The 23,785-nt window shown below is 41.5% G+C and overlaps 2 protein-coding genes and 1 long non-coding RNA gene across 3 annotated transcripts in view; 2 read left to right on the top strand and 1 right to left on the bottom strand.

The window, feature by feature from the left end:
* The window catches only part of LOC134665252 (uncharacterized), a 183,528-nt gene that overhangs the window by 28,196 nt on the left and 131,547 nt on the right, over positions 1-23,785 (top strand). The window lies entirely within an intron of this gene.
* LOC134665231 (7SK snRNA methylphosphate capping enzyme bin3-like) lies at positions 84-17,165 on the bottom strand. The gene is made up of 6 exons (XM_063522108.1): positions 15,778-17,165; positions 14,358-14,548; positions 12,718-13,073; positions 12,056-12,274; positions 3,228-3,407; positions 84-1,864 (listed from the first exon to the last, which is right to left on the bottom strand). Exons 1-6 carry the CDS (start codon positions 16,836-16,838, stop codon positions 1,487-1,489), a joined length of 2,385 nt encoding a protein of 794 aa, XP_063378178.1. The 5' UTR covers positions 16,839-17,165; the 3' UTR covers positions 84-1,486.
* Positions 18,117-20,913, top strand: LOC134665232 (protein claret segregational). The gene is made up of 2 exons (XM_063522110.1): positions 18,117-18,240; positions 18,860-20,913. Exon 2 carries the CDS (start codon positions 18,860-18,862, stop codon positions 20,756-20,758), a length of 1,899 nt encoding a protein of 632 aa, XP_063378180.1. The 5' UTR covers positions 18,117-18,240; the 3' UTR covers positions 20,759-20,913.

A 23,785-nucleotide genomic window follows, 5' to 3' on the forward strand; every position in this document is an offset into this window, starting at 1 on the left:
CAATGAGACTTGAATTATTTAAAAAAAACCGTTAAAGGGTTAAGATCGCACAAAAAGGTCGTCGAAATAAAACTATTCATAGATTAAAACTTTACGAGTATAATATAAAATACTTTTATCAACTGAACATAATCCTAGGGAATCTACAGCGATATTTACATCTCAAATTATAAACCGATCAGCCTATTGAGCGAGTAACGAACGTTATCACCATGTATATTAATAATTATATACTATATCTTTAACAAACTCCATCTCGTTAGTCGCCCAAATAGATCTCAGGAAGTATGCGGTCAAACCGCCAACTAGTGAATTTAGTACGACAATTTCATTGCTCAAAAGTCCTATCATTTGTGATAGAAGACGATCACTAACGCAGCCTACCTAGCACATGATTACCCTTCCCTCTTTAATTCACATTGTTAGAAAAAGACGGGTAGTCTATCTCGCCGCGAGATACTCTCGCGCCAATCATATGCTAGGCCTACTGGTCGAATATACACTGAGACGGTCACTGATCAATACAACTGTACTTTAGTGGTATGGAGTACAACTACATAATACCTATAGAGTCATTTAGACATTCAGAAGAAGGTTCAGACTTGCTTTGCGGAAAATAATACAAGATCTATTACTAATGTGTGCATTATTATTTTGATTTCATAAGTTAAAGGGGCCTCGTGGAAATTTCGCGTTACAGCATCGATTATAATTCACAGATAATCATTGAATTAGAGTAAATAGACGAAGGTTTATCATCAATTTTCTCACGATACAATTATTTTTGGTAAAATTAATAGCCAATGCTGCAACGACGAGATATCCACGTAAAATCGTCACTATCTCGATCTGACCGCCTCGAGCCGAAAAGCCTCTCGATTCAGTTTCTGTAAGTTCAAGACATAGGTTTGAACGGATATTTTGAAGTTGTTTTGTTTTAACTGGGGGTAATCTTCTCGGGTGAATTTTATTTAACCCCAGCCGGCCTAGCATATGATTGGCGCGTCAGTATTTCGCGCCTACCCGCAGTAGACTACCCGCCCCCGTTTAATTAACATAATTAGAAATAGACGGGTAGTAATTCTCGCCGCGAGACACTGTCGCGCCAATCACGTGCTAGGCCTTCAGCGCATTATTGTGCCGTCATTTTAACTAGGCGAACAAAATAAACAACAAATGATAAAGAAAGGTTACAGCGCTTTCGCATTAGGCGGTTTAGGCGCGGGGTTGAGCAAGATTAGGTCGGTATTCCATCTATCCAATATCTCGGTCCAATGTGTATTTGCGTCTCATATTTTGCTTAATGAGACAGTGAAACGCAATGCACATCGGACAAAGAAATCGGACACGTGGAATACCGTCCTTACAGACTTTCGTTATAGGCGGTTTTATTGATACGGCGCGGCTAAATCACCTATTGAAAAAGAGCTGGAGGGACGTCATCACGCTCATGGTTCCGACGGTGCGGCTCTAGCGATGTGGTCAGTTAGGAATCGCACTTGTCGGGGTAGCCCCTCGCGCAGACGGGGTCGGGCGCCGGCTCGGGCTCGGGCGGCTCGGCGCGCGGCGAGGCGGCCTGCAGCGGCGAGGCGCCGGGCAGCGGCAGCGGCGACGGCAGCGTGGCGTACACCGTGGGCCGCGGCGGCTCGTACGACGGCGCGTACGAGTCGCTGCGCGGGTTGTAGAAGGGCGAGTCGTCGGCCGAGCAGTCGAGGTTGGGCGAGAAGGGCGTGGCGGCGCCCACGGAGGGCGCGTCGTCGCTGGGCCGGTAGGCGGGCGCCACCGGCGCGTACACCGTGCGCCGCGCCGGCGCCGCCTCCGGCCGGTGCGCCGACGACGGCGCGTACGCGTCCGACCAGCGCGCCTGCAATATATACTATACATTACACATTTCGTAGATGGGGAGTTCATAAGCGGTAATCTGCCGGTGCATCAGAAATGTTGTTAAATTCATAAATATAAAAGAGGCCCGGGACCAGATTTTCATGACCGATAGCATCCCGGGCGAAAACCAGGGACGATGTATATAATAAATCCTCGTGAACGTCAGCTGCCGCTCCGTTGGTGGGTTGAACAACGGCAGCCACCAAAACGTAGAAAAATAATTGACGTCGCACTCTGATTGAATTTGTCAGGTGATAATCATAATCATTTATTCGATGCAATCGATAGTTTAAATGATACCTATTGTAATTAAATAAAACCGCTTATTTCAATTAGCAAAGTTTTTAACTGGCGAGACTGATATGACAGGTTAGACTAGGTTGAAAAGACAGATGACAGTCGTCTTCCTAAAGGAGTATGGGGATATTCCTTTGGAATGCATCGCGAAAAGTGCTAACGTAAAGCTAATTTCCTCTCGTTCCCTTAACTACTTCGGTCACGTTACGCGCAGGGAAGACGACGCCATGGAGGCTTGTTGTCCAGGGCAGAGTGGATGGCACAACACCCTGATTGCGGACTTCAATGCGATGGACCGACCAAGTCAAAGCTCTCACCGGGTCCGGACCTTTAAATCTGTGCGTGTGGAATGCAATAAATAGAGAAGCATGGCGGGAAACAACAAAAACTACTCTGATAAGAGTATCCGACTAAGAAGAAGAGAAAGCTAATTTGATTAAATAGCAGGTAGGCGAGTGGCGTACCTTGCTGGGCGTGAAGTCGCCCTTGATGTAGAGCTGTATGGGGCGGCGGAACCCCTTGCTGGCATGCTGCGGCACGCCGAGCACGGCGCACTTGCTGAACCCCACCTCGGGCGACAGCAGGAACTCGCGGAACTTCTGCGGCGTCATCTCGATCGTCTTGTCTTTTATCGATCGATGTCTTTTAATTGAAGAGACAAATGGCAGTAGTCTCCCATACTCCTTTGGAATGCATCGGGAAAAGCGCTAACGTAAAGTTAATTCGATTAAATAGCAGATAGGCGAGTGGCGTACCTTGCTGGGCGTGAAGTCGCCCTTGATGTAGAGTTGTATGGGGCGGCGGAACCCCTTGCTGGCGTGCTGCGGCACGCCGAGCACGGCGCACTTGCTGAACCCCACCTCGGGCGACAGCAGGAACTCGCGGAACTTCTGCGGCGTCATCTCGATCGTCTTGTCTTTTATCGATCGATGTCTTTTAATTGAAGAGACAAATGGCAGTAGTCTCCCATACTCCTTTGGAATGCATCGGGAAAAGCGCTAACGTAAAGTTAATTCGATTAAATAGCAGATAGGCGAGTGGCGTACCTTGCTGGGCGTGAAGTCGCCCTTGATGTAGAGTTGTATGGGGCGGCGGAACCCCTTGCTGGCGTGCTGCGGCACGCCGAGCACGGCGCACTTGCTGAACCCCACCTCGGGCGACAGCAGGAACTCGCGGAACTTCTGCGGCGTCATCTCGATCGCGTTGAAGTTCTCGTAGATGGTTTGCTGGTGACAAATCGTATTATTAGTTTTGTAATGTTAAAGTTTGGGACAAAGGGATACATAGTTTTGTGAAAATCAAAATAACTTTTACGATTTGCATTTGAAATCACCTTCTGCAAGCAGTAATTTGCTTGAGTTATAAGTTATAAAAATGTACAGAAGCAAGAATGGAACAATTATTTTCTAATAATAGTTTTTCATAATTCCAAATAGAGGTGTTTATTATACAAAAAGTGATCCCAAACAATGTTTTGTACGGAACACTAAAAAGGACACAGTCATTTTATTTTGAAAAATAAATCAAAATGCATATAACATACTTTTCTCGGCAACTTTGTGGCCTAAAAAAATTAAGTGGTATAAAATTAAATTTCTTTAACATTTCATGAGGACTCGTTAAAGAAACACGTCTTTTTAGGGTTCCGTACCCAAAGGGTAAAACGGGACCCTATTACTAAGACTTCGCTGTCCGTCCGTCCGTCCGTCTGTCACCAGGCTGTATCTCACGTACCGTGATAGCTAGACAGTTGAAATTTTCACAGATTATGTATTTCTGTTGCCGCTATAACAACAAATACTAAAAACATAATAAAATAAAGATTTAAATGGGGCTCCCATACAACAAACGTGATTTTTGACCAAAGTTAAGCAACGTCGGGCGGGGTCAGTACTTGGATGGGAGACCGTTTTTTTTTGCTTTTTTTTGTTTTTTTTTTTGCATTGTGGTGCGGAACCCTTCGTGCGCGAGTCCGACTCGCACTTGCCCGGTTTTTTTATAACAATTGCCTAGGATAGTATTCCACCTCCAATGTCTTTGTCCAATGTCATTGCGTCTCACTCTCTCATTAAGCAACACTCAACACTCTTAGACCTATAAATCAAAAGGAAGTAAGTGGTATCTTATCTACAAAGTTAACGGATTCCTACGGCGGTTATTGCACAATATTTCTTATCGGCTGTTAGAGTTTTACTAACTCAGTCAGATAAGAGGATAGTCCTCAGATACCAAGACCATAACCATAGGATGGTGACATGTTGTATTAAGCTGAAAATTCATATTCATATTCATATTCAATTCTTTATTGCAGATAACAGATGATCCATATTAAATTAAAATAATTAAAATTACGTACACAATAATAAAACAATAAATAGGTACACTTAAAAATGACTAAAATAATAAAATTAAAAATTAAAGTATTCAGTCTTACACAAAAAATAAAAATAAAAGGTACATTTTGGAATTACAAACACAAAATAAATAATAATAATAGTTAAAATTCAGTCAATTATTTACATGCAAACTATTCCAGTGTCTCGCTATGGGGGAGTCCAAACAGCTAGCGATCACACTCAGAATGCCGTTGTTACTCCCACGCACACGGCGCATGATGGAGGCGACCCGCTTTCGAACAATGGCATGGAAGCCGTCTACTCGCATTTCCGCAAACATGCCCGATGCGCTGCAGCACCTGGGCAGTCCCAACAGCATCCTGAGCGTGTTATTATATTGCACCCTTAAGGCACTGACTGCCCGCTGAGTATAGTTCACCCACAGGCAGCACGAATAAAAAGACTGGCAAAACGCCTTAAACAAAGTAATTTTAACTTCATTACTGCATCGCGCAAACCTGCGGGCCAACATATTCCCCCGAACAGCCAGCGCCCTACGCTCCCTCTCAATGTCCAGGTCATCCGAGAGACACTCCGTGACCCAGTGACCCAAGTACTTAAATTTAGCGGTTCTTTTTAGTGGTACTCCATTCAACATAATATTCGGGACCCTATCCACTTTAAAACCGCGCGACTGAAATACGAGTACCTCACTCTTCGTCGTGTTGTACTTAAGTCCATGAGCCACCGCGTACCTCTCACATTTGCCAAGCAGCCTACTAACTGCACACGCAGAGGGCCCCAACAGCACCATATCGTCGGCATAGCTAATATTGTTCACCATTTTACCTGCCACACAACAGCCAACCCTGGTGCTGCTGAGATCCCCTATCAAGGCGTTCACATACAGATTGAAGAGTCGAGGAGATGATAATCCACCCTGCCTCACTCCACACTTCAAACTGTACTCCTCCGATAATGCATCTGCCCATCTTACGACATTCAGAGGCGTAACTAGGGGGGGGTTGGAGGGGGCACGTGCCCCGGGCGCCGTCCAAGGGGGGGGCGCCAAAATGAGCAAAAGACCTGTACCTCTCCGCCTTGCTAAAAGGCAGCAGGGAAACTTTTGTCAGTCATATTTACCACCACTGTGAAGTGTGAAATGCGGATGGTATTCTGCCCCACAGCGCAAAAGAGAAAGCCGATCTTTTACTCTTACTCTTTTTGCCTCGAACTCGACCTTGACAGACGACGGTAGCGCCCTACCGCCCACCATCCCGCAGTGCGAATACTCTATGCAAGAAACTTCCATCAAGGCGGGAGTTGCTATGCTTTCGTTTTATAAGGCGAGCGGGCCGAGTGCTTCAGAGTTGTGTCCCGTGTTAGCGCGTCTTTTCCGTTAGGGGTCTCCTGTCGAAGTTACCATCTTATGGACTCTCCAAGAGACTACCTATGCGAATGGATCGCTAGCCCTTTGTCCGGCAGGCGCATATGAGCCGTAGTAGACGGAACCTGGCCGCGTAGCCAAGATGCCAATCGCTTACGCTCTGTAGCGATCGAAACGCAACTGTCACTGTCACACTAATAAGGAAGAGTGATAGAGAGATATAATGTTTTTCGTTGTCGAAGCGATAGTGATTGTAACCTTGGCTAGGCCGGCTGCTTCAATAGCTGCTGCATATCTGTGTCATGTTGTCAATCGACGACATTCATCGATATGCGGACGACAGTACTATACAAGGATGGCTAAAAAATAACTAAATTCCCGTTGCCAGGGAGGTTTTGGGTTTTGGGACTGAGCAACTTTTACTACGGGACTAACCCCGAAATCGCGAAAAAAAAAAGTTTACCCTCCCATAGAAAATGGACCAGCCAAAATGTAGGAAACAGCCAAATTTTTTTTCGCGACTTAGGGGTTGGACTAATAGTAAAAGTTGCTCAGTATAATCCAAAAACCTGCCTGGCAACGAAAATACAGTTATTTTTAGCCACCCTGTATACCTACAGGCTGGTCCAAACCTTGACGCCCATAATTTTTTTACTAGGGCTAGACCAGAGACAATAAGCCCCCACGTAAACTGGTGATGGTGCTCAGTGGAACACCACCCTAAATAACAACCTAAAAAAAATAAGAAACAAACCATCTGATTATGGCTAGAACAGCCGATTGCAGATTTAAGTTGAGAAAAAAAAAAATATTTTTTTTTAGAATCCTCGTCATGGGTTATCAGAATATACCCCATTTACCAGATGTTAGCCGATTTTTCGTAGTTTTCGAGACTTATAACTTTTGTTAAGAAATTCTGGAGTGAAGCTTTGCTTTGCTTTTCTGCCTTCTAATAATTGTTCGTGGTATTTGCACTGATAACTGAACTGGACTGAACTGAAATAGCGATGGGGAAGTGACCCCATAAAATAATAGTAGAAATAACTGTGTCAGGTATCGAGGCATTCTATCCAGAGTTTCGGTGTGGGATCAGGACAATTTAATCCGATTCAATCCTACCATGACTCAAATTTGCGCGTTTACCGCTAAGAAAACCTCATTTTTCAAGGCACAACCCTTCCCATGTCAGGGAGTATTGGGAGCCCAGCTCGATCAGTGTTGACATCTCCATCAGTGACGTCCAATAATTTCGTAGCCACCTTGCCGGGTAGGCTGCGCTCGTATAAAAAAAAATTCGGTGTGCTCAATAAAGGGAGGCCACCGCCATACTTTACTCTGGGGTAGACTGATCCCATATATTGAGTACTGCTGTCACCTTTGGACAGGAGCACCTGGATGCCGCCTTGGGTCCTTCAAATCAGTCCAAAGCCGCGCTGTACCTATGAATAGAGATCTCCAAAAAAGAAGTTTATAAGTTTTAAAACGGTCGGCAACGCGCATGTAACACCCCTGGAGTGTAGACGTCCATAGGATGCGGTGACCGCTTACCATCAGGTGGGTCGAAAGCTTGTTGGCCACCGATGTACTAAAAAAACATAGGTACCTACACTGTATTTGTCTACATTAAAAGTAAACTTATTAAAGCAAAAAATAACCCTTTCGTTTCGTTAAGCAGGCCACTGACGAGCCTTCCAAATGGATGCCGTTACAATGGATTCATCCAAATGGACGGCATCCTAATATTAAACATTTAAACATTGTACGTTTTTGACATTCACGGACCGATTTTGGATTGCAGCCACGCTATTTGGACTGTTGGAAGGCTTGTCAGTGACCACCTTACGTTCATTTCGTTTGGGGGGGGGGGGGGGGGCGCAAATTTGGTGTCTGCCCCGGGCGCCATATCCTCTAGCTACGCCTCTGACGACATTCACCTGGTTCTTGTACCAATAATCAAAAATACCGATCACTTCATCTGGCAGGTTTGTTTCTGATCTTAGTTTATGCCACAGAAGCTCATAGGACACCATATCAAAAGCTTTAGATAAGTCCAAGAAACACGCGTATACTGGAGTTTTTCTCTCAGTATAGTACCGGACAGTATGCTTGAGACTTAAAATAGCTGCATCAGTCGACAGCCCAGGCTGAAAACCAAACTGAGCATCATGCAATTTAACATATTTACTAAGCTGTCGATCAAGCAGACCGTCCAGTACCTTGGCAATGGTAGTAGCTAGTGATATGGGCCTATAGTTGGAACTATCCGAATAGTCACCGGTTTTATTTTTGATTATTGGCACCACCACCGTTTTCATACACTCGTCCGGTAAGTAAGAGTGCCGTATACACAACGTATAAAACATGGACAATACGCGCGGCAGATGTACACCGGCATGTTTAAGGTGCTCAATACTTATGCTATCATGACCCGGTGATCTCCCCTTCGACATACTACGTATGACAGAGGCGACCTCACCAGCTGAAAAGGTAATAAGTGGGCCCGACGTGCACCTCAAACCTGTCCGAACGGTAGGAGACGTGATATGCAGTGGTTCAACTTTAAAGCTATCTTTAAACATATTAGCTATTTCCACCGGCCCACTGATACCATTAACATTGAGCGGGGCGCGCGGCTTAGGGTTGAGGCTATTAGTCTGCTTCCAGAAATTGCGGAAGTCCTTTTTAGCGTGTTGCTCTGCCAGAATATCCATCCTTATCTGTTCGGCATTGTCCTGGCACCACTTCAGCCTTGATTTAAATATACGCTTTGACTCCACCATGCGAGCGTAAAAAGGCCCACAAGACGGTTTCCCATACATCAACCAACACTGAAAATGGTGCCTGGCATCCCTATGAGCCAGATAAACATGTTTATTCCAGCCAACCACACCACGCTTCCGTCTAGGCGTCCCGCAACTACTCTCCACAGCCGCAAACCTCAGAGACTCAACAATATCCAAATAGAGACGATCAATTATGGCTCTGTGATTAACGTCACTACATAACCTATCGCAACAGTTAGACAGTTCATGCGGAAAGTCAATCTCGCGAAGTTTTGCGTTACACAGGCCAATATACTTTTCGATTTGCGCAGCATTCCTAACCCCCCACCGCACCTTATCAAACACAGGTATCCTAGGAGCAAGATGGGGTCTCAAGACATCTATGTCGCACTCAACCTGCAACGCTAGGTGATCAGACCACGTCGTGCCATAATGCACCCGTACTCCAGTTACCGATTGCTCCGCTGCCTGGGTAACCAGACAGTGATCGAGCCAGCGAGTACTGCCATGGGCATCGCTAATAAACGTAAACGTACCAGAGCTTACTCCTAGTCTGTCTATATCCGCAAAAAGCCACAATTGATCATCACAAAATTTTAACATTTCACGGCCGAACAAACTGTCTGGATGCGCATTATAATCTCCCAACATGTATACAGATGAAACCTGACTATTCTCCACAATGGCATTCATCTCACTTAAACAATCCGTAAATTCTATTAAATTCTCTGCCGAGTTTACTGGCATATAAACAGAGAATACTAGGAAAGACCGGTTTCGAACTTTTACATTAATAGCCGCAAGACGAGAACTCACACAGTGGACGACCGAAACAGAGTCAAACGCACTCTTTCTCCATAGAAGTGCGACCCCTCCAAACGGCCTCCCTTGTATTAAGCCAACGGAGGTGTCCATGGCCGACGAACCTATGTAACCAAAGTCATCATCAATGGTTCCTAGAAATGGTAAATTGTGAGAAAAAAGCCAGGTCTCTTGCAATGCCAAAATATCCACCTTCTGACGTAACAATCTGATGTAGTCCACCGAGCGAGTAACCGACTTACAGTTATAACTAACTAAGGTACATATTGACTTATTCATAATAAAAACTTAAAAAATAATAATATTCACTATCGATTTATCTTAACAAATGTCTTGTTATATTCTCACTTATTTTTATATTTAAAATCTATAAAACGTCTGTACGTCACACCCGTCGGCCACACCGAACTATCCATAAAGGCCGCAAACATATGCCTAGGCACAAACACTTTATACGCATCATACGATCTTTCATGCATTCTAATAATCTTTTCAATGCGTACAGTCACCCGTAACCGGTTCTCGATATGTTCCACTATATCTCGCGCAGACACGTCCTTATCGACAAAGTTTACAAATAAAGGAACCGTTAAGTCAACTCCCTTAAATTTCGCACCCGGGTTAGACAAAGCGGTACCAGTCTTCCCAACAAAACGGTTTCTATATCTCCTACGCTGTTCTTCCATAAAATCTGCATCCCTTTCAATTTGTTTCGGTATGACCTCCGTTCGCGCAACATCAGAAAAACTCCTAATAGCCGATGCATTATTAGCTCGCGGTGACGTCACCCAAGCCGCTCCGTCAGCCGGCTCCTTACACGTGCCATACGAAACCGCAGTGCGCCTCCCTCGATCGCCAGTCGACTCGCGCGCAGGCAGTAGTTGCAACTCCGCCGGAACCGCAGTCATGGCCTCCTGGCTCGCTAGGTGCCTGTCGTTGGAAGAGACCGACCCTATCGAGGCCGTGCGGGCGTGCGAGCGAGACAGCACCTCGCTACCCGACTTAGCAACCCGGTCATTCACCTCGTTTTTTGCACCGTTCTTATCAGTTACCTGTTGCGCCTGACAACCGCTGCCACTGTCATACTCCGTGTTTATTTCGTTACCGCTAACTATTGCGGACACATGATTTAGGCCCATAGGTCCACTGTTGTAGCTTACATTTATATTTCCAGCTCCACGACGATAGTTGACATTCTGTTGTTGTGACCAAATAGTGTGGTTACGACCACCCTCGTCCGCTAAACTGTCATTGTTATTGTTTGAACACATCATCTCCTCGGTAGCTTGCCTAAGTTGATCATGTGAAACATAAGCTTCTTTAATACTGTCCACGTCTTGTCTTAGAATGTTAATATCCTTCAACAGCTTTGAGACATCCAAATGATCCCAGGTTACCGGCGGTAGATTATTTAAATCCCTCGCGACGAAAATAGGAACTTTTTCAACGTCCGTCTGTTTAAACACTGCGATTATATCTAATAAATCTTTATAGTTTTTACCTTCCTTGCTTTTAACCTTTCTTTTGATATTACGCAAATTCGTTTCGACCGATTGGAACAGAAGAGTTTTGGCTGTTTCTATGTCTTCTGTGGTAAAGGCCGATAAGCAAATTTTCACTAGGCTATCAGTTTCCATAATAACATGCTTATTTTGCACAAAACATAGCAATTCACACACCACAATATTACATGAATTACACTTAAGCAAATTATTTCCAGACATCTCGTCACAAAGTTAGCGTTAACCGCTCCTTGACCATTGCAATACGTGCACTTTAAGTGGGCGCGCGAAGCAGACTAAAAGATGGCCCTAGTTTGGCTAAATTTTAAATAAATGTGAGTGATGAACTAAATCATTTTTGGTAATACTTAATTACAAGCTATTATCTAGCTTGAAATGTATGTTCGGGTCAAATCTTGCAAGCTAAATTCCACTAAAATCTCGTTACTCGTTTATTTGAAATTTCACACACACATGTCATTTGGTTCCAAAAAACTGTGATAAAACATGGCAAACTCAAGGGGCCCACTGATTACGAGTCCGCCGGACGATATCAGTCTGACAGTAAAAAGCAAAATTTGACAGCTCCAAACAACTGACAGGCTGATATAGTCCGGCGAACTGGTAACCTGTGGGCTCCTTACGCTGTTTTGGGTTGGTTAGAATTGTCTTGATGAGTATTAGTTGCCTGTTGAAAGTACAGTTCATACTTTAGGTACCTAGTTTTTTTTCTGGAGGTTTCCGACTCTCAACTCGGAAGCCCCACTGCCATGTTGAATATTATGGTCGAGAATCATTCGCCCATTTCTCAAACAAATTGTAATTTAAATTGTCCATACAATCTATATGATTTTATCAGTTTGTGAATTTCGTGTTCATGGCAATGGCATGTCATATTGATGTGACATTCTTTTAACCCTTTTAATAGGCTAAGGGATATATATTTCCCACCTACGGCACTTGAAACATGTATTCTATTTTCGAGACTGGTAATTTTTTGGAAATGTCAGCTGTATAAAGGGTTACAATGGCAGTCGAACTCACCGTTAAACGCTTCTTCCTCTTATAGCTCGCCCAGTTCTGCGCTTCGATGACGAGTTTCCCGCCGGGGCGCAGGTCTGCGAACATGCGGCGGAAGGCGCGCTTGAGCCCCGCGTCGCCCCAGTTGAGGTGCAGCCACTTGGTGGTGGAGAGGCACAGGATCAGGTCGAACTGCGGGCTCTCCGAGCCCAGCGGCGTGTCTTCGCGCGGGACGTAGTTGCCCTGAAATATTTCACGTGTTATAAGTGTCTACACTTCAATTTCGAAATTATGAAATTAAAGAAATTAAAAGAAATAAATAATCATATAAATAGCCACAGCTTGGCACGTAGGCTTTCCCTCGTGTAGAGTCAGCTGCACAAGTTGCTAAGCGGGCGAGGTGTTCAAAATTACCTTGGCACGCTTAGCGTGCCAAGTTGATCATATTATACAGATTTAATTAGAATATTACGTCTCTCGTATCGTACAGTCAGCAGCAGAGTTTGCTAAGCGGGCCAGGTCGCCAGGTGCTCAATATGATCTTGACACGACTTTATTGTGAAGACTATAAGAGCGTGTCACGGTACATTTGAACACCTCGGCCGCATAGCAACTTCTGCTGCTAACTGTACCAGTAAAAGTAGAAGGTCAGTAAAAAACGAAATATGAATTTGAACAAAACTCACCTGTTTAAAGGTTACATTATGCGGAAAGACCGGCGGCGTCGGCTCCAAGGAGGCGCTACACAACGGCCCATAGAGCATCGACATAGACATCGGGAAGTAGCACCGCTGCTCCTGCTTCCCAGCCTTCCGGTTCTTACGCGGCTTCTTCACTTTCCTCGTGTTCTTTCCTTCCTTCTTATCTTCTCCAGTTTTCTCGTCAGCCGGTTTTGGGGCTGACGTGCTACAATCTGTACATTTCTCTTCGGTACATTTGTCGCAATCCTTTTTATCGTCGTCCATTTCCGCTTTCTTATCGTCTTCCGTCTTTGATTCCGCGGGAACGGGTACGAATGATTTTAGATTTTTTCTCGCTCGACCTGAAAGGAAAGTGGAAAATACGTAAATAAATATATTATTATTATATGCATAATTATATGAGTAAAAGTAATTCTAACCTATATGTACACACTTTGGGGTTACACAATGTTATTTTGGGGTATTATTAAAAAATTGTCTGCTATCCGGTAGACAGTTTATGAAAAATTTAATAGGTAAGGTTTACTCGGCTAATTCCGAATGTCGAAAACTGTCGGATAATTCCGAAAAGAGACTTTTATTATGATGGAATTAAGGGTGATTTTCATCTGAATTTCGGAATTATCCGACATTCGGTATTACCCGAATACACCTTACGTACGTATCTTTGAGCCGAATGGGCCAGGTATTTTAAGTAGGTGTTCTAATAAGGTTGCGTAATGCGTAAGTAAATGAAATAAATTGTGTCCTGTAAGTACCTATTCTGAATTTGTGTGCAATTTAGAAAGTTGATACTAATTTCAGAAAATACTTTGCAATTGCGATTTGGGGACATCAAATAACCGTCACAGATAAGTCGATCAGAACACCCAACCGGCATTTATTGCCGGCAAGGGTCCATTGCATAACAAGCTGCAATGCAAGCGGACGTCACTTTTCAACCACTTTTATCTTATATTACCAGAGCTCGGATAGGGTGAGCTATTTGCCTTATATATGACATAAGACATGTCAAATTATAAGGCAAATAGCTCACCCTATCCGAGCTCTGTATATTACTGAGACTTCCACTTATGTTGCAAGTTACAAGTTATTATGCAATAGGCTCCTTATCTACCTACATATTTTCAATGCAAATAATCTGTCAACTAAACTAGACAACGTCATTTATCAAGTTACGACAATGCTCGAGACTTTTTTCATAGTACCTTGTAGTTTTAAGACGGTATAAATTTATAAGTACAACTTTTTCGTAAGACAGGCTAGCTAGGCTCTACATTAACAGCAGTTAGACTAATATTTAGAGCCCGGATTTGTACTAAAGGTTTCTATTAAAAAAGCAGCCATTCCAAATAGATTCAAGTCAGTACAGAATAGCTACTGTACTGCTATGCTATGTTGTCAGAAAAATTCCAAAATTGTGAAATTTCCACAAGGAATAACTTCAGAAACATTTTTATTATTTTCGTTTGACGATAGAAATTACCCATTTTCGAAATGTAAACTTTTTTATTTTTTGGTGCTACGGCGATGGACACGTGTCCGACGTTACAGCTCTCATTCTACACAGATAAAGTCCTGAGCAGGAGCTGGTTTAAGGCTATAAAATGTATAAATAAAAGTACCAATAAGTACTGGATCAATGTCGATCCCGACGACGGAGCGGGCGCCCAGCGTGCGCGCGACGGCGATGGACACGTGTCCGACGTTGCAGCCGATGTCCAGCACATCCTTATTCTGGAATAGATGGCGGTGCATTTCGAACACTTGCAGGCGGACGTCCATCATCGCGTTCAGGTTACGGTAACCGTAGTACCTGCAATATTGGTAAAGAACATCGTAAAATAAACTGATCAAGATTTACAGTGGAACTTAAAATTATATTATTATTCTTTTTGTTCATTATAAGTATTTACTTCCCGTTTATTATAGGACATATCATATCATAAAATATTTAGTAAAATGTATCTAAAAAACAATTTGCAAAGCACATCCATTTGATTTTTTTTGTTGTCAAATAGGTTTCATCTTGTACAAGCAACAAGTTATTTTTGCTAAAAAAAACTTTCATAGTTTCCATTCACTGCTCATCAGACTCACTCTTGACAACTTTTTGTGTTAAGCAAGTTACCACTCAATTAGTCATAATTAGAGGGCGGAGTACCGGTGGCAAATTTCACACTAAATGTATGGAGTCGCCTAAGTATTCTTATGATTAAATAAATAACGAATAAATGATTAATTTTGCATAATAATTTTTAGGAACTTATAGAAATTATCTTACGAGCATACAAATATAATGTAATATGTTGTTAATATCTATAATACATAATAATATGTTTTCTTATCAAAACATTATCATTAGGTACTAAATACTAGACTAAGAAGTTATACCTGCCAAACGATATATTATTTTCGAGACCATTCAATTACAATTGAGGACTGGAATTATGTGTTCGAGGTCCTCCTGACAATCTACACTTAAGTGCGTATCCATGTTATAAAATGACTGGACTATGGCCACATGTTCCTGGTTTTTCAGAGTGAATCGGTTTCTTAATTTATTAAAGATCCATTTATGAGTGGAAAACGATCGCTCTACATCTACCGATGTCATGGTTGCATGTTTAAGGACTTGTTTATAATTTTCCAACGTAATCATATTCCTTAATTCGTCAGCATCTGGGTTTCTATCTAGAACCAATTCGAGTTTATTTCGCACGGTTTCACTTCCTTGGAGGCTTAAAATAGTCCTAACTATATCTATTACCAGAAAACTTTCTTCTATCGGAATTTTAGTGCATAGTGTTAAGTACTTACTTCCAATTTACGAGTAGGTACCATACTAAGTACATTAGGTAAATGAATAATTTTATTATTCAAGCCTAAAATAATAATTATAAAAACGACTCCATACCTTTTGTGTGAAATTTGCCACCGGTACTCTGCCCTCTAGTCATAATGATTGTTAAAGAGTTGTTAATAGCCTTACAACGAAAGTAGGTCAACTGAATGCAAATGGTAAGAGTATAAATATTAAGTTACCTGTCATAGTTTCCATACTGGTATTTTGTATTTTTTGGGTGAAATGTGGGCAGTTTATGTTCTCCTTCAGCCTTACTCTGTTTGTGTGGCGAAATGGGGCGCTCGGGCGGCGCCGGGCGTTGGTGTGGCCTGACGCGCTTCCATGTCCCCGGCTGTGGAACCACAGGACTGACTATTTTATCCAAGGAATCCATGCGGCGCAACTTTTTGCCATCCTTGCCCTTCTGAGAATTTTCACTCTCACTGCAAGACCTCTTTCTTGCCTTAGAAGCTGCTGTTGATATAGATTTTGATGCTGACGTAGATGGTTCAGGCGGAAGAGGCTCCTTGATACCATCTGCTGTCACTTCTGCAACCTTTTCAACTACTTGAGCATTATCTGAGCATTCAGTAGTTCTCCGCCGCAAACGGGGCTTCTTGCGTGGCTTGCGCTGTTGCATTTCAAGACGTTTCTCATACTCTTCATTGTCCAATGGTTCCAAAAGATTCAAGGGATCTCTAATATTAGGCGGAATAATGACATCTATTTTAGCCTTGTGTCGAGGCGGAGTGGGCAGAGGAGAAGATTCTGGAGTAACTGCATTCATTGCCCTGTTGATGTCTTCATCTTGCAAACTATTAAGATTCAAAGGATCTGATATATTACCTCCTAAAAGAAACTTTGTGGGTGGAATGAACGCGTCCTTACGAGGTCTTTTGTATGGAAGAAAGAACTTTGATATGGAAGGGAAACTTTGTGCTCTTTTCCTGCCTTGCTTGTACTTAGTGCCCGCGTAGTGCACTCTGCGCACCGCGCTCCGGTCCGAGTTATCTTTCGAAGGCAAGTAGCCCTTCTTTCCATGACGAGACTTTTTCTTACCCTTCTTACCGGCTCCAGCAGCAATATCTCCATCTTTCGAAGTGTTCGATTCACACACTGACTGATTCGCAGAAATATTTACGGAAGAATCAGTAGCCGTAGCCACTTCACTGTCCGATATTTCACAAACTGTGTCCTTTTCTACACTCTTTACTTCACAATTGCTTTCAGAAGCAATAACTTCTTCTTTGGGACTACCCATCTCACGTTAACAATGCACAATATTCTTACATGTTACACTAGAAATATTTCAAACTTGAATTTACCGCCATTGGAGGACTCTGCAGAATGTGCAAGGCCTTCCATCCGTCACTGTTAATAAACAGGTTAACAACGCCGTTTGTTATTGTTAAAAGAAACTGATTTTGCAACCAATAACTTCTTACACTTGTAACAAGAGATTCATAGAAGTATATCACAAATCAAAACCCACTTCTAACAAAATATATCAATAAAACAGCACACTTTCCACATAATTCGCACCACACGCAAAGCAGCACAAATGGCTATTTATTCATGAGTTATATTGTTTTCGATAACCACGTTGTAGCGACCTCCTCTCGAGATCTAGGTACGTGATTGGTCAATCTGCAAAATATTAAATACAATGCACCAATGGTAGCACACCTTCTTAATATTTTGTCAAACGGGAGCAAAGTATAATTGCCACAATGTTGCTAGCGCTAATAAGTATTTTATTGCGGCGACTTTATTGCAAAAAAAATATTGCAAGAAAAGTATCAGAGGGTCTACCGCGAACCACGTTCGACGTGTTGCCTTTCTGTCGCACTTGTAAATTCGTACGTAAGTGTGACAGGGAAGCAACACGTTGAAAGTGGTTCGCGGTAGGCCCTCTGGTGCACTTGTAAATTCGTGAGTAAGTGTGACAGGAAGGTAACACGTCGAACGTGGTTCGCGGTTCGCGGTAGTCCGGTAGATCCTCAATAGAGTTAGACCAAGAAAAGTCTGCAATGATTTTGATTGCCTACGCAGTGTAAGTGTTATTTTAAGTGTCAAACTTCTATGAAATTATGACGTATAAATAACATTTGCACTGCGTGTGCTATCGAAATCGTTGAAGACTTATCTTTGTCTAGTTGTACTAGTTGTAGTATTGCTGTAGTACTAGGACGCAGAAGAAAATAAAAATAAGCTTTTATTTCAGGCAGTATAATTTTCCTGGATGTTAATGTGACTAACAAGTTGTGTTTGCCAGACTATAAAAAAATACTTTGTCTCGAAGCCATTCAGTTATCTATAGGCCTTAAGGCTGCGAGCCGAGCCACGCGCCTCTAAATTAATTCGACTAAAATTAATTAATCCATCCGATTGCGGAGCATTTTCTACTGAGGGACAGAGAAAATAACATATATTTTTTATAAGTATAATCAAAACCCATAAGGAAAACTTTGAAATCGGCTAGAAATGCCGACACCTACTATAAAATACCTAATTCTTCTAATTACACTGGCAACACTAATCTAGCGTCACTTTTAAATTTTGAAAATGAAACCGTTTACGACATTAGAACTGAACAACAGTCGTTTTGTGTATTAGTGTAGTGGTTAAATATTTAAAATAAAACTATTACATGTGTTATTAAAGTGAGTATTTAGTTTAAATTTTGTGTTTTACCTTACATTATCTATAAATGATTATAATTAGTGTATGTGTTGGTTGACATGTTCTCACAGAAACTGAGGATACATGTTAGGCATTTCTCAGCGATTATCTTTTCGGTGCAAACTGCTTCTTTCATTTACTGTACGATTTGGCTGTACACATGTAGTTTAATACTTTCAAACGATCGATCTCGCCCGTAGGAACCTATTTTTGTATGTTATCAATAAAAAAATGTTCTTGAAGTGAGAAAACAATAAATTAAGTTTCCCTTGATTTAGGTTTTATTTTTGAGAAAAAATAAGCAGCAGCAGTTAATACTTTAACTATATTGCAACAGGTTCTAACAAGTTTCCCTCCTAGCTATTAGATTAAGCTCATTTAATTTATTATTTTCATCCCAACTGGTGAGCGTAGGCCACTACTATACTAAACTGGTATTCTGTGATTGATACTATGTCTTCATTTATGTTGTCTACCAGTACACTGGGCATGCAATCCCCATGCTTAAATTTAGAACACATTTTTGGTCTAGATATTAAGATTTAAAATTTAATCTCTTTCTAAAATGGTGTGTAATATAGAATTTTATGTCCATTTCAGATGTCGAGAATACCTAAGTTACCGGTCCCAGCAAAAGAAAATAGACCTGGACTCATCAATATACGTCCAATATCAAGAACAGTAAATGGCCTTAGCGCAGATGACAAAAAGAATTTGCTATTGAACCACACTAAGCCAGCTGTCCAAACTGGCGCAACGTCTTCCGCCACTGGGGCACGACTCAAGAGGGCCGCTACTGCACCAGCACCCTCCACCAATGCAGCAAAAGTTACTAAAGTTGAAAGAAAACCTCCAACAGTTGCCCCAAAGATCCCACCCTATGATTACAAAGCAAGGTTTAATGACTTGTTGGAGAAGCACAAAGTGATCAAGAATGATTACAATGACTTAAAATACAAACATGAAGAAGTTGCTGATGACTATGAGAAAATTAAAGAATCTGTTGAAAGCAATACTAGAGAGAAGGACATGTTAAAGGATAAACTGCTGAATGCCTTAAATGACTTAAGAGAAAGGACAACTGAATTGGATAGTATTAAGCTTGACCATGAAATACAAAAACGCGAAAATGAAGAATTGGTACGCAAAACAAAAGTTTTGGCAGAAGTGACTCTGAATTTAAATAAGAAGACTTCTGAATTTGATACACTACAGGAAGAATTCAACGATTTGACCCGGCGTCACAATGCCCTCCAGGCGGAGGCCAAGATATTGAGAGAGAAGTCTGAAAAACTCGCTACTCTATCTGAAGATTATGATAAACTTACTGTTGACTATGAAGAAGCAAAAAAAAAGATATCGACATATGAAGCTGATGTAGAGAAACTGCAGAACATTTTAGCTGGAATGTACCAGGGTCAAAGAGATCTGAGAAACACTATTCAGGATCTTAAAGGTAACATAAGAGTATATTGCAGGGTTCGACCACCATTAGAGTCAGAGACAAGCAAGCCATTGTTTAATCTCAATGTTCTGGATGCTTGTACTATAGAAGTTGAAAAGGTTGAGTTGAATGCGTTATCCCAATCAACAAGGAAGGGCAAATCTCAACACACTTTCAGCTTTGATGGTATATTTACACCACACTCAACTCAGGAGACAGTGTTTGAGGAAGTTTCTAACATGATCCAGTCAGCACTTGATGGATACAATGTGTGCATCTTTGCATATGGACAAACCGGCTCTGGAAAAACGTACACAATGGAAGGAGGTTGTGGAACAGACCAATATGGTATTATACCACGAGCATTCAATTTCATGTTCACATGTATGGAGGATCTAAAGAGAATGGGCTGGCAGTTAACCATAAAAGCATCCTTCCTGGAAATCTATAATGAAGTAATTTATGATCTGCTGAACTCGTGCAAAGACCAGCTAAGCCATGACATCAAGATGGTTAACTCCAAAGGGATTGACCTCTATGTCTCAAACTTGAAAGAAGAGGAAGTTAAGAGCTCCCATGATTTTATCAAACTGATGATATATGCCCAACGTAACAGACAAACTGCCGCAACACTCAACAACGAGCGCAGCTCCAGGTCTCATTCAGTTACGCAAATTAAGATTTCTGCGATCAACGAAATACGGAAAGAGAAGTACACAAGCCAGTTAAACTTGGTGGACTTAGCCGGGTCCGAGAGCGGCAAGACCACTCAGAGAATGGACGAGACGAAGCACATCAACAGATCTCTGTCAGAGCTGTCTAAAGTCATTCTGTCTCTGCAGACCAACCAGGCTCATATCCCGTACAGAAATTCAAAGCTAACCCACCTGCTGATGCCGAGCCTTGGTGGCAATTCAAAAACCCTCATGTTGGTCAATATCAACCAATTCGATGAATGCTTTGGTGAGACTCTCAACTCTCTACGCTTCGCGACAAAGGTAAACAGCTGCCGAACAGTGAAAGCGAAAAAGAACCTAACAATGGTTGACACGTAGTTTATGTTATTGATTTTATCTTATTGACATGTTTATTGTAATTCTTTAATAGGGCTATTGCAGTTCAATTCATTGGGTGATTTCAAAGAAGTTTCAATATATACTGATTAAATTTAAATAATTTATGTTAATAAATTTAATATATTTGATTTGAATAGTAAATTGAGCCTCAAATATTATTAGTATTTTATTTATTAGTATTTTTGTGATCTTCGTACAAGATTGTATGAAATATCACATATTTAATAAAATCATTAGGACTCAAATCGTAATTTTAGACAATAAACTGCTGCTGTAACTTTAAAACTTTCTTGAAAAGCGCCCATGAGTTGAATAAGAATCATATAAATAGACCCAGTAGTTTATAGATAAAGTTTTAACTTTTAATATTACAATTATTGCTTTAGTTTTGTCTAAACACTTTACTGGTGAACATGAGTAAAGCCCCGTCTCCATATCAGCAGCCGCACGCACGCACGCACGCACTAAGCAGCCGCGCGCAATGGATACCGGGCTGGCTCGCGAGCCAACTCGATCATTCGTTCGCTCGAACGCGCCGCGCGACGAATCATTCATTATCGGTTTTTCGACGCGCGGCAAAGGAATGTTCGCGCGCAGTTGGGACGGGTGTATATATATTTCAGTAGGCTCGCGCGGCAGCATACATGGATAATGAAAGTGTCGTACTTTAATTAAATTATACGGCACTAAACAGTTTCTATGGAACAGTAAATGTCGTGATTATCGCACAGATCATTTTTCTATTTGGCTATACTTCGTTCCGAATAATTAATTTTTATGATTTAATTTTAATGTGGTCGATCATCGGATCGCCTGCCGCGCGCGGCCGCCGCGCATAAGTTCAAGTGATGCCAAAATCGGCTCGCGAGCCAAAATACAGGTTTGCCGCGGTCGAACATTGCTCGCGCGGCCGCCGCGCAATATGGAGACTAGGCTTAATAATGTCGTATTGTATCTGTAATGTTCTTTATTACTGTTAATATAATGTATTGATTAATTTTACTGTTGTTTTTTATTTTGTAGAAAAAGCTAGTTTTTTTCTGGTGATTGGATGGGTGTCCTCCAATGTCCTATGATGGTTACGCTTTTATGTCCTATGATGGTTACGCTTTTAGTGTGTCATCGTGGCTGTCACGTTCTCACGTTGATGTCACGCATATGACGCATATCACGAAACGTTAGACTATAAAAGCGTTTCCATGATATCACTACTCAAATGACGCGGGCGTCTCCATATAAATCGAAAAAAAACTTGGTTTCCACACCATCTAGTGGATTTTCGCTGAATGTCGGAGACATGTAGTTTGTAATAAAGCTAATAACACTTTCGGAACGCAAGATAATTTACGTACACTAATATTTTCTACTGTGGCCATTAGATGGCACCATTTGTTTAATTTTTACATTGCATATACAGGATGGTGAGCCGTGACAGAGATATATATAACTCCGTATAAGATAAATAAAGTCTAAGAAAAAAACGTGCCTCGGACGGCCAAGGAAAAGTCGTTCTCGAATAGATGGCGCCATTACCTTTTTACTATTCTCGGCTAGATGGCGTTAACGACACCGTTTGGTATTTAACAATTTTAACACATATCAGTGAAAGAACATGGGTCAGTAGGGAACAATATAAATTAAGAATCATTTATCCGTAAACATATTTTGATTATTTTATACATTTTCAATTTTATTTTAAGTTTTAATCGTGTGTCGATAGATGGCAGTAAATGTACCGTGACTACAAAATTGACAATGACAGGACCCCTCTATACTATCTATTCTTTGTGGCCGTGATCAGTAATACGGTTTTTCTAACTTCATAAACAACGAGCAATTTAATGCCCCTACTCTTACTAAAATCAGACTAAGATTTTTTTTAATTTTTTTGTTTATTTTTAGTCATTTATTTTACTTTTATAAGTGGATTTAGGATATTACAAAGGCTTATTAGGATATTTAAATTAGTAAATTGAATCGGAACTGTCATTGACATAAATTTTCTCATTTGTCCCAGTTAGCAATAAAATTTACTTCATTTTTCATTTGAAATATCTTACAAAGCTGTTTAATACCACATTGCCACTTGTAAAAGTAAAATAAACAAAAAATATGTCTGATTTTAGTAAGAGTAGCATTAAATTGTTCGTTGTTTATGGAGTTAGAAAAACAGATCACAACTCAAATGTCAACCTGTATATGTAGCTCTATGAGGTGCAATTTGAGTTGCCTTCCCTCATACTCTCAAGTTAGGATGTCCTTTGACGACAGTACCACAGTCTGTTACTTTTTACATTTGGCCCTAAATTCATAATATATCTTTATTAATGTTTGTAAGTAGGTACCATAACTTTCCGAAGTAGAGTTACTCTTCCAGCACCATCCACGAGGATTAATTTCGCATAGATTCATAACATGTGTACTGAGAAAACATCGTGCCCCTGTAGGTATTTGCTGAAGAAGATGGTGCTTTTGCCGCATCATGTTTCGTGGTAACTGAACTGACAAATTTTGGCATGGTAATGTATAGCGCCATCTACATCAGCTGTTACCACGTTCAGTACCAAAAACACGTTAGTATGTGTGTTCATTTTGTACTGGAAACGGGGCGCTCGGCACCGAGTGTTATTCCGAAAAACCAATATATCTCAAAGACTACACATAAATATGTAATAGGTACGGTCCATGAAATTTATTATTACTGGTGTCCAATTTGACAGCTAGATGGCCCTGTACGGTTCCGTACTACGTTTGACAATTTTATTAAGTTAATTAGACGACAACACATACGGCGCCATCTACTTCATCTGTCACACACGGGGACATGTATTATTCTACTATAGGGTGGTATTATTCTACCTGACCTGTCCAATGTCATTGGCATTGCGTCTCACTCTCTCATTAGAAGAATGTGAGACTCAATACACATTGGACAAAGAAATTGGATAGGTGGAATAACATCCTAACTCGATCATTTAATACGATCTATCTTTGCTAGTGTTTAAT

This window comes from Cydia fagiglandana, chromosome 6, assembly GCF_963556715.1.
Source record: "Cydia fagiglandana chromosome 6, ilCydFagi1.1, whole genome shotgun sequence".
Lineage (NCBI taxonomy): Eukaryota > Metazoa > Arthropoda > Insecta > Lepidoptera > Tortricidae > Cydia > Cydia fagiglandana.